The 16,922-nt window shown below is 44.0% G+C and overlaps 1 protein-coding gene across 3 annotated transcripts; it reads right to left on the bottom strand.

Moving 5' to 3' along the window:
• Positions 1–1,193: 1,193 nt before the first annotated feature.
• FCAR (Fc alpha receptor) lies at positions 1,194–12,725 on the bottom strand. 3 transcript variants are annotated; one of them, XM_045163559.1, is made up of 5 exons: positions 12,584–12,725; positions 11,680–11,715; positions 7,364–7,648; positions 5,038–5,325; positions 1,194–1,648 (listed from the first exon to the last, which is right to left on the bottom strand). In XM_045163559.1, the coding sequence occupies exons 1-5, from the start codon at positions 12,615–12,617 to the stop codon at positions 1,419–1,421; spliced, it is 873 nt and encodes a 290-aa protein (XP_045019494.1). In that variant the 5' UTR covers positions 12,618–12,725; the 3' UTR covers positions 1,194–1,418. The 3 variants fall into 3 exon arrangements, with proteins under 3 accessions (XP_045019494.1, XP_045019496.1, XP_045019495.1); XM_045163561.1 differs by lacking the exon at positions 11,680–11,715 and having other exon boundaries at positions 12,584–12,720; XM_045163560.1 differs by lacking the exon at positions 12,584–12,725 and having other exon boundaries at positions 7,364–7,712; positions 11,680–11,697.
• Positions 12,726–16,922: the final 4,197 nt, after the last annotated feature.

Consider the following 16,922-nt stretch of genomic DNA (forward strand, 5'->3'; position numbering starts at 1 on the left):
TCTTTTTTTTTTGGGCCTATCTCCTTTCAAAGACAATGGGCTGCCTTTCTGGGTGGCTGACGTCCTCTGCCAGTGTTCAGAAGTTGTTTTGTAGAATTTATTTAGATGAATTTGTGGGGGAGAAAGTGGTCTCCCCATCTTATTCCTCCGTGAACTTAGGACCCCTCTAATCCTTCTCAATGCTTGAAAAATCCCAACTGTATTGAGATATAATTGACATACCTATACATTTACCATCTAAAGTGTATAATTCTATGTTTTTTAATTATATCTCCACAGTCACTCAACCATCACCACAATCTAATTTCAGAACTTAAAAAACCCCCAACCCCCCAAAAAACCCTATTACCCACTATCACTCACTGTACAATACCCTGTCTCTCTCCCAGCATTGGAAAACCACTAACCTACTTTCAGTTTCTATAGACCACAAAGAACTTTTAAAAAATTGTGGTAAGATGTACATGACCCAAAATGTACCATTTTAACCATTTTTTAAAAGTTTTTTCATTATTATGGTAACCCCCCCCCACATACATGAAATATAATATCTTAACCATTTTTAAGTGTACAGTTCAGTTGTGTGAAGTACATTTTCATTGTTGTGAAGCAAATTTATAGAACTTTCTCATCTTGTAAAACTGAAACTCTATACCTCCAAAGGAGAGTTGCTATTTAATGAGCATAGAGTTTCATTTTAGCCATTTTAAGTGTACATTTCAGTGGCATTCTGGACATTCATATCATCATGCAACCAACATGACCATCTATCTCCAGGACTTTTTCATCTTCCCAAACAGAAGCTCTGTATCCACACATTTTATCATTATTCAAATTATATGATTTCTGAACCTCTGTTTGCTCATGTGATATAATTGGTTATCACACGACTGACTGAATTAGAATTGATTAAATTCAAATTCGTAGGGTTACAGTGTGTGCGTGTGTGTGCCAAGTCGTGTCTGAGTTTTTGCGACCCCACAGACTGCAGCCCTCCAGGCTCCTCTGTCCTTGGGATTTCCTGGGCAAGAATCCTGGGGTGGGTTTCCATGCCTTCCTCCAGGAGATCTTCCCAACCCCGGGGTGGAACCTGCGTCTCCTGCATTGGCAGGTGGATTCTTTACCCACCGAGCCATGTGGGAAGCCCAAAAGTCTATAGAGGGAGGGTGAAAAACAGCAAGGAGAACTGAGAATGCTTTTCATTATTTTTTATCACAGAAAATGAGTTCAGCCAAGATGATACTGAGAATGTTCTCAACTATGTCTGGAAAGGTGGAATGCAAATATATCAGATGTATATAAGAAAATACCATTTGATTGGTTTGAAAGGGGATCCAAGCTTCTTCATACCTCCGTCTCCCTTGTGCTCTCCAAGCAGCTGCATAGGACTCTGCAGATGCTGGCGCTTCTAAGAAGCATCAGCTCCAGGAGTCTTCCTGGTGGTCCTTAGGAGTTAGTCCAAAGGTCCATTCTGTCTGACTTTTCTGCCAACTCCAGCTCAGGTCAGGCAGATCTTGCTGGTCTTCCTGGTGTGGAAGCTGAGGGCCCAGTCGATTTTCAGCCAGGATGGCCAAGAGGGCTAGAAGGACCAGCCCCGCCACGCCCATCCGAACCCAGTTCTCTGTTGTGTGATCTTGGCTAGTGGTATCTAGAGATGTCATTAGAAGGAAATGAATGATCGCTGGTCACATTTCATCCCCTCCCGACCAAGAGCCCCGGGAAGGGGGCTCATTTCCCTAGTTTGTGGGTTCGCTGGGACCCCCTCCTCAGGCAATGCATGCATTTGTGAGCGCCATACTTCATCTCGGGCTTCCCTGATGGCTCAGTGGGTAAAGAATCCACCTGCAATGCAGGAGACACAGGAGATGTGGGTTTGATCCCTGGGTCAGGAAGATCCCTGGAGAAGGAAATGGCAACCCACTCTAGTATTCTTGCCTGGAAAACCCCATGAACAGAGGAGCCTGGTGGGCTATAGTTCATGGGGTTGCAAAGAGTCAGACACGACTAAGCACGCAGGCACCACACGGCACTGCTAAGCTGGTTACCACTGTGTGTGAGTCTCTATACATCACTTTAAACCTGAGTCCAAAGCTGGTATCTTGTACCAGCTGAGTCCCCAGAGGTATCTTGTAAACGGGGGAGGAGGTGGTTATGAAGATGTTCTGTTTGCTTGTCATCCCCTCCCCACGTGGCAGTTTCACTGAATATCTAATCATATCCTTGAAACATCTTCATAGATCCAGAGCCCCAAACTCTCTCCTCTACATAGTCTCACCCCACAGAACAGTATGTGTTCCTTTCTCATACAGTGATGGGTATCTGGGAAGCAAGTAGGAAAAAAAATTTAGACAAACTTAGGGAAAATTTGGGACTTTCCTGGCAGTCCAGAGATTATGACTGAGCACTTCCACTGCAGCAGACATGGGTTCAATCCTGGTCAAGGAACTAGGATCTCTGAATGCCATGTGGTGTGATAAAAACACAAAAAACTTAGGGAAGCTAAATGTGACCTTGGTTCACTGGTGTGTGGCCTTTCACTAGTTATTTCTATTCATTGTACCTTTAAAAAATTTATCCACTTGTTTTATGGACCTCACGGGCTCAAGGATGTAATAAAATATTGTGAAATTACAATGCTCAGAAATCCTAGTAACTCTCTTCTGTTAAAACATAGAAATCAGTTCCAAGTGGATTTGGGCAAGTGGATTCTTTACCATCGGAGCCACCAGGGAAGCCGAAGAATACTGGAGTGGGTAGCCTATCCCTTCTCCAGGGGATCTTCCTGACCCAGGAATCAAACTGGGGTCTCCTGCATTGCAGGTGGATTCTTTTTTTTTTTTTTTTTTAATATAAATTTATTTATTTTATTTTTTAATTTTATTTTATTTTTAAACTTTACATAATTGTATTAGTTTTGCCAAATATCAAAATGAATCCACCACAGGTATACATGTGTTCCCCATCCTGAACCCTCCTCCCTCCTCCCTCCCCATTCCATCCCTCTGGGTCGTCCCAGTGCACCAGCCCCAAGCATCCAGTATCGTGCATCGAACCTGGCCTGGCAACTCATTTCATATATGATATTTTACATGTTTCAATGTCATTCTCCCAAATCTTCCCACCCTCTCCCTCTCCCACAGAGTCCATAAGACTGTTCTATACATCAGTGTCTCTTTTGCTGTCTCGTACACAGGGTTATTGTTACCATCTTTCTAAATTCCATATATATATGTGTTAGTATACTGTATTGGTGTTTTTCTTTCTGGCTTACTTCACTCTGTATAATAGGCTCCAGTTTCATCCACCTCATTAGAACTGATTCAAATGTATTCTTTTTAATGGCTGAGTAATACTCCATTGTGTATATGTACCACAGCTTTCTTATCCATTCATCTGCTGATGGACATCTAGGTTGCTTCCATGACCTAGCTATTATAAACAGTGCTGCGATGAACATTGGGGTACATGTGTCTCTTGGAGGCTAATTACTTTACAATATTGTATTGGTTTTGCCATACATCAACATGTGCAGGTGGATTCTTTATCAGGTGAGCTACCAGGGAATCCCTGGAATTCAACATGAATTCCTAATTGCAAAGTGCAAAATATTTCAAGTCTGGGAAGATAATATAAGAAAGGATCATCCTGACATTGGGATAGGAGGTGATTTCTAAAACAAGATACAGTGACTGTCTACATTAAAGGAAAACACTAATAAATTCAGCCTTCCTCCACAGGTGCCCAGTTGACCCTGTATCCTTAGTTGAAAAGACCATTTGGCCACAGGAGCTTATAAGGCTATGACTACTACATTCGCTTAGCTTGTAGAATGACTGGATAAGACAAATGTGAGAGACAAATGTGGTCATCCCACTCAGTCACTAGCAGTTGCTTTCCTCTGCTATAACTCATGTTTGCTCCCTCTGGGCAGAGTGATGCATGCAAACAATATAAAAATGAAGCTCTTTTTGAATTTTTTTGTTACACCTCATTGTGGCTTATGGGATCTTAGTTCCCCAACCTGGGATGAAACCCAGGTCCACAGTAATAAAAGCCTTGAGTCTTTATATATATATACAATTTTATTTATTTATTTATCTTTGGCTATGTTGGGTCTTCCTTGCTGCTTGGTCTTTTTCTTGTTGGGGTGAGTGGGGGCTACTCTCTAGCTATGGTTCTCGGGCTTCTCATTATGGTGGCTTCTCTCATTGTGGAGCACAGGCTCAGTAATTCTGGCGCAGGCTCTTTGTTGCTTCAAGGCATGTGGGATCTTCCCAGATCAGGGATGAAACCCATATCTCCTGCATTGCCAGGCAGATATTTTACCACTGAGCCAGAAGGGAAGTGTCCCCCCCTTTTTTTTCTTAAATATTTGCTTATTTATTTGGCTGTACTGTGTCTGTAGTTGTAGCATGTGAGATCTTCAGTTGCAGCATGTGGAATCTAGTTCCCTGATCAGGAATTGAACCCAGGGCCCCTGCATTGGGAGCTCGGAGCCTTAGCCACTGGACTACCAGGGAGGTCCCAAAGCCCCGAGTCTTAATCCCTGGAGCACCAGTGAGTTTCCCTAAATGAAGCTCTTGATAGAGTTTTTTAGAGTCTTCCTGATGAGTGATTAAGTTACCAGTCAACCTCTCTGAGTGGCTTCTATATTAGAGGTTAATGTCAGGATTCCCCATTATGACTAAGCATGTGATGAAAGAAAGTGAGTTCATCATAGGTTGTGTCTGGTATCTGCTGACTCAACGACACCCCTAAAGATGATTCTGAGTGTGGGCCTCTCCTTTCTTAACAGGCCATGTGTCTTTAAGGACACTGGGGAGCTCAGGGACATGCTGTGAAAGTCACATGTCACATGGGTGAGAAGGCCTTCTCTCTCTGTGGTCCTCTGAGCCACAAGTCTCTCCTGCCCTGTTCTTCTTTCTCGGTGCCTCTCTGTTCTCCTGCCTGATGCCAAGGCCCTGGACAGCCGGCTAGAGCCTTGAGGAGGAGGACAGAAGTCTCTGGCAGTGGGGGGTGGGGGTGGGGTGCCCTTACCTGTGACCACCAGCTCCAGGGCATTGCTGGGGGCTGACCATACATAGGGGTGGCCGCTGTGCCAGCCGTAGCACGTGTAGACTCCTGAGAAGCTGAGGTTCACAGGACCCAGAGTGAAGTCCCCTTGGAGTCTCGCATCTCGGTGCCGTGACAGGGTGGCCCCTCCTGGCCTGCTCAGTGAAAATCTGTCAAATGACATGTATGCTGAACTGCACTGGAAGGAAATATTCTCCCCTGGCATCACCACATGGCCCCCATCGGTGGAGAGAAAGGGTTTGTTGTACAAGCCTGGAAGAGAAGAGAGTGAGTTGTTGGCAAGATTTCTGTCTTTCCCTGTTTCCCCGCCACTCATTTTGGGTCCATGGTAAGAGAAGGGCAGAAGCTCATGTTTTCCTGATGCAAAGGAACGGGAGGTGGTAAGATTCCATTTCACCACTACAGGACCCATGTGCACGTGCTCAGTCATGTCCAACTCTTTGTGACCCTAAGGACTGTAGCCCCCCAGACTCCTCTGTCCATGGGACTATCAAGGCAACAACACCAGAGTGGATTGCCATACCTTCCTCCAGGGGTTTTCCCCGACCTAGGGATCGAACCCACATCTCCTGGGTCTCCTGCATTGCAGGCGGATTCTTTACCACTGAGCCATCTGGGGAGCCCCCTGCAGGGCCTGTCCTCTGTCCCAAATTCTTGTAGATGGAGCTGAGTGAACAAGCAGATGAGCAGCTATCTTCCAGGGACAGTCATATAGTCTCTAAAGCCAGACGGGCCACATGGATCTGTTCCCAGCTCCAATCTGTGGGTTTCCTCCCTAGACCGCTAAGCAATTCTGAGACACCAGCTGGGCGTCCCACAAGTCACCTCAATTCTGACACTTTCTACCTGGCAGTAACGTCGGATCCTGTGGTTTGGGGCTCTGGGTTAACAGCTCAGTCCTACAAGTCCCTCCCACTTCAGAGCCCATCAGAAGTCCAGGTTGTCACCTGTGCTTCTGACTGAGAAGCAATAAGTCGGAAGTTGTTGGGTCGCAGTTCTCGTGTTCAATTCATTTGTTAGACTGGCAGACAGAACTCAGGGAGCCAGCTTGCTTACTAGATTACAGGCTTATGAAAGCATGTGTCAGGAACAGCCAGAGGGGAGAACTGGAAGAGTACAGGACTTTATTTCCTAGGTGAGACTGATTAATTATTTCATCATTGGCCATTGGTGATGGATTCAACCTTCTGCCTCTCTGCCTACCCTGGAGGTCAGGTAGGGGTGGGGCAGGGCTGAGTATTCTAACCCACCTATTACTTGGTTGGTTCTCCTGAAAACCAGCTCATATCCTTAGGTGCTTTCCGAAAGTCACCTTATTTACATAAAATCAGGTGTGGTTGAAAGGGATTTCTTATGAAAATGAAGATATTTTAATTGTTCACTGCTTAGAGAATCCCAGGAGCTTTCTCTGGTGGTTCTGATAGTAAGGAATCCATCTGCCAATGAAGGAGACCAGGGTTCGATCCCTGGGCTGGAAAGATCCCCTGGAGGAGGAAATGGCAACCCACTCCAGTATTCTTGGTTGGGAAAACCCATGGGCAAAGGAACCCAGCGATTTTTATTTTGGCAGGTCAGAAATTAATTCTGTTATTTCATAAGACTTTGCAGGTTATTACATTCAACAGTTACACCTGACACACCTGTAAAGTTCTCCAGCACTGTGGGTTTCATTTTCATTTTCTGTATCAGAATCAATCACTAAGGTTTTTTTTTTTTTTTTTTGTCTTTTTGCTGATCTAATATTCACCTTGTCTGAATCAGAACTTTATGCTGAAGAACTATCATCTTCTGAGATGCTAGTATATGTGTTGCTCGGACAAACAGAGAAAGTAACTGCAAAAAATGCACTGAAAAATTATTCACTCAAAATTTCTCGATGCATCATTTTTTAAAATTTTACAGTAATAAACTTGCATTTATAATATACACAAGGTTAGAACAAAAACCTAATGGAGCAAAATGTGAATGATAATGTCAATCATAAGTTGTGGAGTGAATCCTTGATAAATTCTAACCTCTAACAACTTTGCACCAGTGATGTTAATTGTATCATTCTCTAAAAATGTGTTGACACATCTGCAGTCAATAAGGTTTGGGTAACAAAAGACCTATTAATAAGCCTTTGATCAACAATGTTAAGAATAGGGGAAACTGGGTGCAAGGTATATGGGCACTGTCTGCTTCATCACCTTAATTTCCCTGGAAATTTGAGACTGTTCTAAAAATAACACTTCTGAAAAACTAAGAAAGGAAAAAGACTGGAGGGTTGGAGACCTGCACACAGCCTCACCTGTCACCACAAGCTCCAGGGCTTCACTAGGCGCTGACCAGCGATGTTCTCTCTTGTATCGGCACTGATAGCGCCCTGCGGTGTTTGTATCCATGTGGTTAATGATGAACTCCGCCACCTCCTGAAATCCCAACTTCTTCTCCACCTGTTTGTAGGTGAGGTTTTCCAGGATCTCCAGTTGGTACAGATAAGACTCAAGGGTTCCCTGGCACAAGATCTTCACCGACCCATTCCAGGGAATCACAGAACTGGGCATAGCAGATATGATAGGAATGGGAAAGTTCTCTAAAAGGAAACAGGGCCCAGACTCAGTTGGCCTGCCATGAAGAAACCATACTTCTTTCTTTTTCTGTGGGGGGAAGAACTAAATGAAGGGTGTGACAGACTTATAGCTCCTTCCTTAAAATTTTTTTGGGGTAATTTCTAATTGTGGCAAAAATGAAATGTGTTATATAAAGATTAAATTTATCATTTAAGCCATTTCTAAGTATACAGCTAAGTGGCCTTAATTACACTCACTATATATGTGTGTGTATATCTATGTATCTATCTAGATAGACAGATACAGGTATAGGTATGCTGCTGCTGCTGCTAAGTTGCTTCAGTTGTGTCCAACTCTGTGCGACCCCATAGATGGCAGCCCACCAGGCTCCCCTGTCCCTGGGATTCTCAAGGCAAGAACACTGGAGTGGGTTGCCATTTCCTTCTCCAATGCATAAGAGTGAAAAGTGAAAGTGAAGTTGTTCAGTCATGTCCGACTCTCAGCGACCCCATGGACTGTAGCCCACCAGGCTCCTCCATCCATGGGATTTTCCAGGCAAGAGTACTGGAGTGGGGTGCCATTGCCTTCTCTGGTATAGGTATAGATATGGATAGATAGATGTGGAGTATTTTTTTTAAAGTCTTTATTGAATTTTTTTACAATATGGCTTCTGTTTTATGTTTTGGTTTTTTGGTCACAAGGCATGTGGGATCTTAACTCCCAGACCAGGGATCCAACTTGTATCCCCTGCATTGGAAAGTGAAGTCTTAACCACCAGGCCGTGGGGGAAGGCCCTATACTCACCATATTGTGCATCTATTTCCAGGACTTTCTCGGGATTCCAAACAAAACCCCTATAACCACTAAGCAATAACTCTTCACTCTCTCTTTTCTTAGGCCCTTGTCATTTCTAATTGACTTTCTGTCTCTATGAATTTTCCTATTCTAGATACCTTGTATCAGTGGAATAACACAGTATTTGCCTTTCTGTGTCTGGAGTTTTTTTTTATTTAGTGCAATGTCATCAAGATTCATCTATGTTGTAGCATGTATCAGAATACGTTTCCTTTTTATGGCTGAATAATATTCCACTGTGCATATAGACTACATTTTGCTTATACATTCATGTCAATGGACATTTGAGTTTTTTCCACCTTCTGGCTATTGTGAATAAAGTTGCTATGAACATGGAGGTACAAATATCTTTAGAATCTCTTGTTTTGGTTTCTCTTGTTACATGTATAGAAGTGGAATTGCTGGATTGGGCATTTAGGTTACTGAGGAACTGAAAGACTTTTTGAGGAACAAAATTCCTTCCTTTATATATATATGTATATATATATTTATTTATCAAGGTTAAATTTATATAACATAAACTTAACCATGTTGAAAGTATACAATTCAGTGGAATTTAGTACATTCACAATCTTGTGCAATCATCATCTCTGTCTATTCCATTTTCATTGCCCTCAAAGCAGACCCCATACACATTAATTCTACCCTCTTCCCTGATGGCTCAGACAGTAAAGAATCTGCCTGCAATATGGGAGACCTGGGTTCAGTCCCTGGGTCAGGAAGATCCCCTGGAGAAGGAAATGGCAACCCACTCCAGTATTCTTGCCTGAGAAATCCCATGGGCAGAGGAGCCTGGTGGGCTACAGTCCATGGGGTCACAAATAGTCACACACGACTGAGCAACTAAGAATGCTGGAGAGTGCCCGCTAGTCTGCCAGGCGGTTTGCTTGGTGTTTTGTTGCCATGGTAACCCTTATCCACATGCAATTCTGCTTTTCACCCTAATGTGAGGGTGCTGAAGCTTGGAGTAACCATGCCAGTTGCTCAAGACCACAAACTGAAGAGTGCTCCAACCTGGTTTGGAAACTAAGACTATCTTACCCCAGATTCTCTGCTCTTTCCTCACCATATAGGGAGAGCTGTCTTCTAAAGCAGTTAGAGACGCCAAACAAATAAATAACTTTTTAAAAGAAGGTAATAAATCAAGGGATCAAATTGCCAACATCCACTGGATCATCAAAAAAGCGAGAGAGTTCCAGAAAAACATCTATTTCTGCTTTATTGACTATGCCAAAGCCTTTAACTGTGTGGATCACAATAAACTGTGGAAAATTCTGAAAGAGATGGGCATACCAGACCACCTGACCTGCCTCTTGAGAAACCTGTATGCAGGTCAGGAAGCAACAGTTAGAACTGGACATGGAACAACAGACTGGTTCCAAATAGGAAAAGGAGTACGTCAGGGCTGTATATTGTCACCCTGCTTATTTAACTTATATGCAAAGTACATCATGAGAAAAGCTGGGCTGGAGGAAGCACAAGCTGGAATCAAGATTGCTGGGAGAAATATCAATAACCTCAGATATGCAGATGACACCACCCTACTGGCAGAAAGTGAAGAAGAACTAAAGAGCCTCTTGATGAAAGTGAAAGAGGAGAGTGAAAAAGTTGGCTTAAAGCTCAACATTCAGAAAACGAAGATCACAGCATCTGGTCCCATCACTTCATGGCAAATAGATGGTGAAACAGTGGAAACAGTGGCTGACTATATTTTTTTGAGCGCCAAAATCACTTCTGATGGTGACTGAAACCTGAAATTAAAAGACGCTTACTCCTTGGAAGGAAAGTTATGACCAAACTAGACAGCATATTAAAAAGCAGAGATATTACTTTGCCAACCAACGTCCATCTAGTCAAGGTTATGGTTTTTCCAGTGGTCATGTATGGATGTGAGAGTTGGACTGTGAAGAAAGCTGAGCACCGAAGAATTGATGCTTTTGAACTGTGGTGCTGGAGAAGACTCTTGAGAGTCCCTTGGACTGCAAGGAGATCCAACCAGTCCATTCTAAAGGAGATCAGTCCTGGGTGTTCATTGGAGGGACTGATGTTGAAGCTGAAACTCCAATACTTTGGCCATCTGATGCGAAGAGCTGACTCATTTGAAAAGACCCTGATGCTGGGAAAGATTGAGGGCAGGAGGAGAAGGGGACGACAGAGGATGAGATGGTTGGATGGCATCACTGACTCAATGGATGTGGGTTTGGGTGGACTCCGGTAGTTGGTGATGGACAGGGAGGCCTGGCATGCTGCCATTCATGGGGTGGCAAAGAGTCAGACATGACTGAGCGACTGAACTGAACTGAACTGAACTGAATGAATCAAGGAAAGTGGAGACTGGGTCCTACAGACTTCAGAGACTTTTTTTCCTCGTGTTCACCACCATCATCATCAGAGGTATCTCTAGTGCTGAGCCACCTGAGAAGCCCATCACAGATAAAACACTTACCATGTACATAATTCACATGCCTTATCTCGATTAATCCCCAAAATTGTATCACAATGATCCCATCCTCCCATGATCCAATCTTCTTTCATTGTTATTTTTATTTCTCTTTTGAAAGTGAAAGTGTTAGCTTCTCAGTCACATTGGACTCTTTGCAACCCCATGGACTGTAGCCCACCAGTCTCCTCTATCCATGGGATTTTCCAGTCAAGAATACTGGAGTGGTGTAGCCATTCCCTTCTCCAGGGGATCTTCCCGACCCAAGGGTCCAACCCAGGTCTCCTGTATTGCATGCAGATTCTTTACCATCTAAGTCACCTTTATAGACAAAGAAATTGGTTCTGAGAATTGAAGCCACTTACATAAAGTTCTCTAAGGCAGTGTCCCTTTAAGTGAAGAAATGTGGATGGACTGCGGAGAATTAAGATTGTGAGAACATTTGATGTAGGAAGAATGTTGGGCAATGGAAGGTGGTTCCTGACTTCCTCATCCCTGCCATTGTGAACATTCAGTAAAACACGCATCTTGGATGGACAGCCAGCCTACTGGAGGCAAAGGCTAAATCCTGGTCTGAGCATGAATTTGAGGGGTCCAAAGATTCCAAAGTGAGGTAGAAGTTGTGCAAAAGGAACGCAGCAGAGACAGTGATCAACAGAACAGGAAATACATTGGAATCCCTTTGAGCTTCAGACTTGTCTATCCCAGAGTTGCCGTGAGGATGCAAGGGGATTGGAGGAGACTTAGAGAAACACTTACCATCCTGTGCCTGAATCTTCTGGCCAAGACAGAGCACTGGAAGAAAGACATTCATGAAAACTCCACCCATCAATTTCCAACCTTTATTATAAATTACTAAATAGAAATACTCTCACTGGAAAACACCCTGATGTTGGGAAAGATTGAGGGCAAGAGGAGAAGGGGGAAACAGAGTATGAGATGGTTGGATGACATCACTGACTCAATGGACATGAGTTTAAGCAAGCTCTGGGAGATAACAAAGGACAGGGAAGCCTGGCGTGCTGCAGTCCATGGGGTTTCAAAGAGTCAGACATGACTGAGCGACTGAACAACAACAACAATATAAAGACATACAGGTACCATTTGTTCTCTTCAACAGCAAAAAAGGCTCATCTTTTAGTTTTATCTTCCAGGTTCCAGCCCCTCAGGCTCTCATCTTCAGGAACTCTGGAACCATTGTGGACTGCCAGACAGCATGGCATGGGCTGAATGAACCCGGCAAGGCCAACTTGACAACCGGACCACTGAGCCTTACAAGCCAGCATGGGCTTGGGCAGACACATATCTGGGCAAAGACCATCTCTCCACTCAGGAGAGCAGAATCTTCTTGGCAGTCACTGAAATCACTGAGTTCTTATGTTAAGAGAAAGTGAAAATGTTCGTCGCTCAGTAATATCTGACTCTTTGCCACCCTATGGACTGTAGCCCACCAGACTCCTCTGTCTATGCAATTCTCCAGGCAAGAATACTGGAGTGGGTTGCCATTCCCTTCTCCAGGGGAACTCCCCAACCCAAGGATTGAACCCGGGTCTCCTGCACTGCAGGCAGATTGTTTACTCTCTGAGTCACCAGTTAAGAGAGACCTTGACTATTTTGGATCCCCCCATCTTCCCCTCTAACCCAACTGCATTTGGGGACTCACCGAGACAGAAGAGGGTGATGTTTCTGGGGGCCATGGTTCTGCACGGCCAGCCTCAGCCTATGTAGCCTCTTGACAGAGAACATCAACAGATGACAGAGTCTCATGAGACGGTGAGACCCACAGGAAGTATGAACTCAGAGGTCCTCGTCAGAGAATTTCTACATTTATTGCCCCAGAGAAATGGTTCCTTCCCAAAGAACTTCATTCTGGGGGGGGGGGGCCCTGAGATAGAGTCTAAGAGGAGATCAACCTTCCTGTTTATGTTTCAGATGAGAAGTGAGCATTTTCTTCCACCAGTGTTGAACAGGGCTCAAATCCTCCTTCAGACAAGATCCCACATCCCAGGGGAAGGGCTGGGGACAGAAAATTATTAGATGGGTGCCATACAGACAGAGCTTTTCCTTCGTTGATCCATCAGTCCAAAGCCATGTGGCCTTGATGGCTATGAATCCACATAACCTCCACGGAATTCATGGACCAAATATATCCGTTTGGTCTTGATCAGGCAGGCAGTGTACTCTTATGTTGGGAATTATCTCAATGGTGGCATGTAGAGGAATGTTTTTTTCATTCATGTCTAAAGAATGATCCTCCTATAATTATATCTAAACCTGTAATCTATGAATAGATGATGGATTGATAGAGAGTATAGATTAGATAGATAGATAGTCAGGTAAGTGGTAGACAGACAGACAAACAGATGGATAGATAAATTTGGCTATAGACACCTACGTGGCTATCACTAGTTCTTCAAGTATAAGAAGTCAAATATTTCACATCAAACTTTCTACTGGCTATCTCATTTTCATTGCAGGACATCACCCTTTGTCTTCAACTTTATTGAGGTGTCATTGACATAACATCATGTGAGTTTAAGGTGCACAGCAGGTTGACTTGATACACTTCCTTGCTGCACAGTGATGTTCATTGTGGCATTAGCTAACAGATCCACTGGCTTGCGTAATTACCATTTCCTTTTCTCTGTTTTTAAAATATTATTTTTTGTGTGTGTGGTGAGAACATTAAGATTTACTCTCTCAGCAACTTTAAAAAGATTTATCTATTTATTGAAGAGCTGCACCAGGTCTTTGTTGTGGTGTGTGGAATCTTTCTAGTTGTGGTGTGTGAACTCCTAGTCACAGCATGTGGGGTCTAGTTGTCTGATCAGGGATCAAACCTGGGCCCCCTGCATTGGGAGCTCAGAGTCTTAGCCACTGGACCATCAGGGAAGTTCCTCTCAGCAACTTTTAAGTATAGAACACAATACCATTAATTATTCTCACCTTGCTATACATTGCTGTTGTTTAGTTGCTCAGTCGTGTCTGACTCTTTTGCAACCCCATGGACTGTAGCTGGCCAGGTTCCTCTATCCACGGGGATTCTCCAGGCAAGAATACTGGAGTGGGTTGCCATTTCCTTCTCCAGGGGATCTTCCCAACTCGGAGATTGAATATGCATCTCCTGCTTGGCAGGTGGATTCTTTATCACTGAGCCATGCACTGATATCAGAGATACAGACAGAGAATAACCAGTTAGGGTCTTTCCTCTCTTGCATTAAAAAAAATTATTTTTATTTTTTGGCTGTGTCACTTCTTAGTTGCTGCACATGGAATCTTTTCTTGTGGATCACAGGCTCTAAAGCTCCAGCTCAGTAGTTGTGGTGTGTGGGGCCCAGTGGCATTGGAAGGCACTCTTCACCACTGGACCACCAGGGAAATCCCCTCTGTTGCATTTTTTAAAGGTAATTTATCCCTGATTAGAGTATGTGTCTGAAGCTGGTTGTGTGCTAGAGAGTACTCTTCACCTGGGAGTGAGCCTGGCATGGGTTCCTGAAAATCAAGTTGAAACTTAGAGTTTTGAGAAGTGTTTAAAGATGCTTTTCTTGGTATATTTTGATATTTATACCAAGGAATAAAGGGAAGTATGACTTAAGATGTATATATCTTAAGATATATATTTTATATATGATATATGTGTATGTGTATATTTCCATGTATGTGTTCCTCTCACAAATATGAATATATATACAGTCCAACTCTAGTCAAAGCTATGGTTTTTCCAGTAGTCATGTATAGATGTGAGAGTCTGACTATAAAGAAAGCTGAGCATCAAAGAATTGATGCTTTTGAACTGTGGTATTGGAGAAGACTCTTGAGAGCGCCTTGGACTGCAAGGAGATCCAAGCAGTCCATCGAAGAACTGACTGATTTGAGAAGACCCTGATGCTGGGAAAGATTGAAGGTATGAGGAGAAGCGGACAACAGAGGATGAGATGGTTGGATGGCATCACCGACTTGATGGACATGAGTTTTGAGTAAACTCTGGGAGTTGGTGATGGACAGGGAGGCTTGGCAAGCTGCTGTCTGTGGGGTCACAAAAGGTCAGACATGACTGAGCGACTGAACTGAACAGTCCAACTCAGTGACTAAACAACAGCAACATATGTATATGTATATGTATGCATGCACATCTATCTATCCATTCATCTAATAAAATATGACTTTGGGGACTTCCTGGTGGTCCAGTGACTATGACCCTGCACTCCCAATGCAGGGGTTGCCAAGGTTCAATCCCTGGTCAGGGAACTGGATCCCACATGCCAAAACTAAGATCCCTCATGAGCAATGAAGACCTGGTGCAGTCAAACAAACAAACAAACAAACAAATATATTTTAAAAAACAAACAAGAAAATCATGGCTTTGTCATTGTAAAAAATGAGCCTATGCCAGAATATGCTCCATGTTGCAGGGGGTCATGGCGCAATGAACAGCTGGTTCTATAATACTGAGAAAGGCACAGACATTACATCCTAGACAAGGGCTTCTCAACCTCAGTACTCCTGACATCTAGGGCTAGACAATGATTCTCTCTTGAGGGTGGTGGGCTGTCCTTGCATTGAGGGTGCTGAGCAGCACCCCTGCCTTTACCCACAGGCACCCCAGCAGCCTCCCTCACGGTCATGACAAGCAAAAACCATCTCCAGATACCGATGAATGGCCCCTAGTGGGCGACGTTGCCCCAGCTGAGAACCATTGTCTGTGGTGTCTGCTGACATGTACAGGCTGAAGAACCAGAGACATCACAAACCTCTGTGCACCCCGCGGCATCCCACGTCCCTTTCTTGGGACATGTTATAAGGTTCTACAGGACATGGACACAAAGATCAGCCCAGGGGAAGCTCCCTAGAATGTATTTCCAGGCACAAATCCCCAAAGAATTCCTTTAATCTGATGTGACCCAGAGTCTGAACAACCAAGTACCCCCCCACCCCCCACCAACACACACACATACTCAGAAACAAACCCAGCCTAGACACACTTCTCTTTCCTTCCAGCTCCTGCAGGAGCCCCCTGCTGCTCTGACAACAATGAGGACCTTGCGGTTTGGAGAAAGAAATTACCTTGTCATACTTATTCATAACGCTGTCAGCAATGCACATGGAAATTTAACTTCCCTCCAAAACTCATGTCTTTTTCTTTTTTTTCATAACCCATTGGTTAATATGTTTGAAGGACTTAAAAATCTCCTAAACTCTGATGCCTTAATTTCTTGTATTCTTCTGTTCTTCCAGCATCATCCAGATGCAGCTACCCCTTCATACTGGAGCTCCTTGTTTTGAGCCTTGGGGATAATTATCAGTAATGAATAGAGACACAGGGTCCACTGGGCCCCCTACAATGCACCCCAAGGTGGTGACTGTGAATGCGGTGAGAGTCACACCCCACACTGGCCGGGCCAGCAAGGCCCTTTCCGGCAGTCAGGGGTCTCTCATCTGAGGATGCCCAGGCCTGCCTGTGCATAACCTCTCAGATCCCAGTAGACATGGGTAGATCTATCTGGCGGATAGACATGAATTTGAGCAAACTCCAGGAGATAGTGGAGGACAGAGGAACCTGGCATGCTGGCGTCCATAGGGTTGCAAAGAGTCAGACACGACTGAGAGGCTGAATGACAACAATTCCAGAAGATTCTAACAGGACAAAAGAGTACATGAAATTAAGACATCAGAGTTTGGGAGACTCATCAGGACTGGGCGTACAGTTGTGACATGTTCATACAGTGGATTCTTACATAGGAGGGAAAAGAAAAAATAGACTCACATGTAAAGGTATGATTATATCTCAAACATACAATGCTGAATGAAAACATCTGCTCATGAAAGTACAGATTATATAATTTTATGCAATGAAAATTCAATAACAACAGGGAAGGGAGATGAAAGATAAATAGATAGATAGATAGATGGATATGTGGACAGTTGCTCAGTCATGTCCGACTCTTTGTGACCCCATGGACTGCAGCCTGCCAGGTTCCTCTGTCCATGGGACTCTCTAAGAA

This window comes from Bubalus bubalis, chromosome 18 (genome assembly GCF_019923935.1).
Source record: "Bubalus bubalis isolate 160015118507 breed Murrah chromosome 18, NDDB_SH_1, whole genome shotgun sequence".
NCBI classification, from domain to species: domain Eukaryota; kingdom Metazoa; phylum Chordata; class Mammalia; order Artiodactyla; family Bovidae; genus Bubalus; species Bubalus bubalis.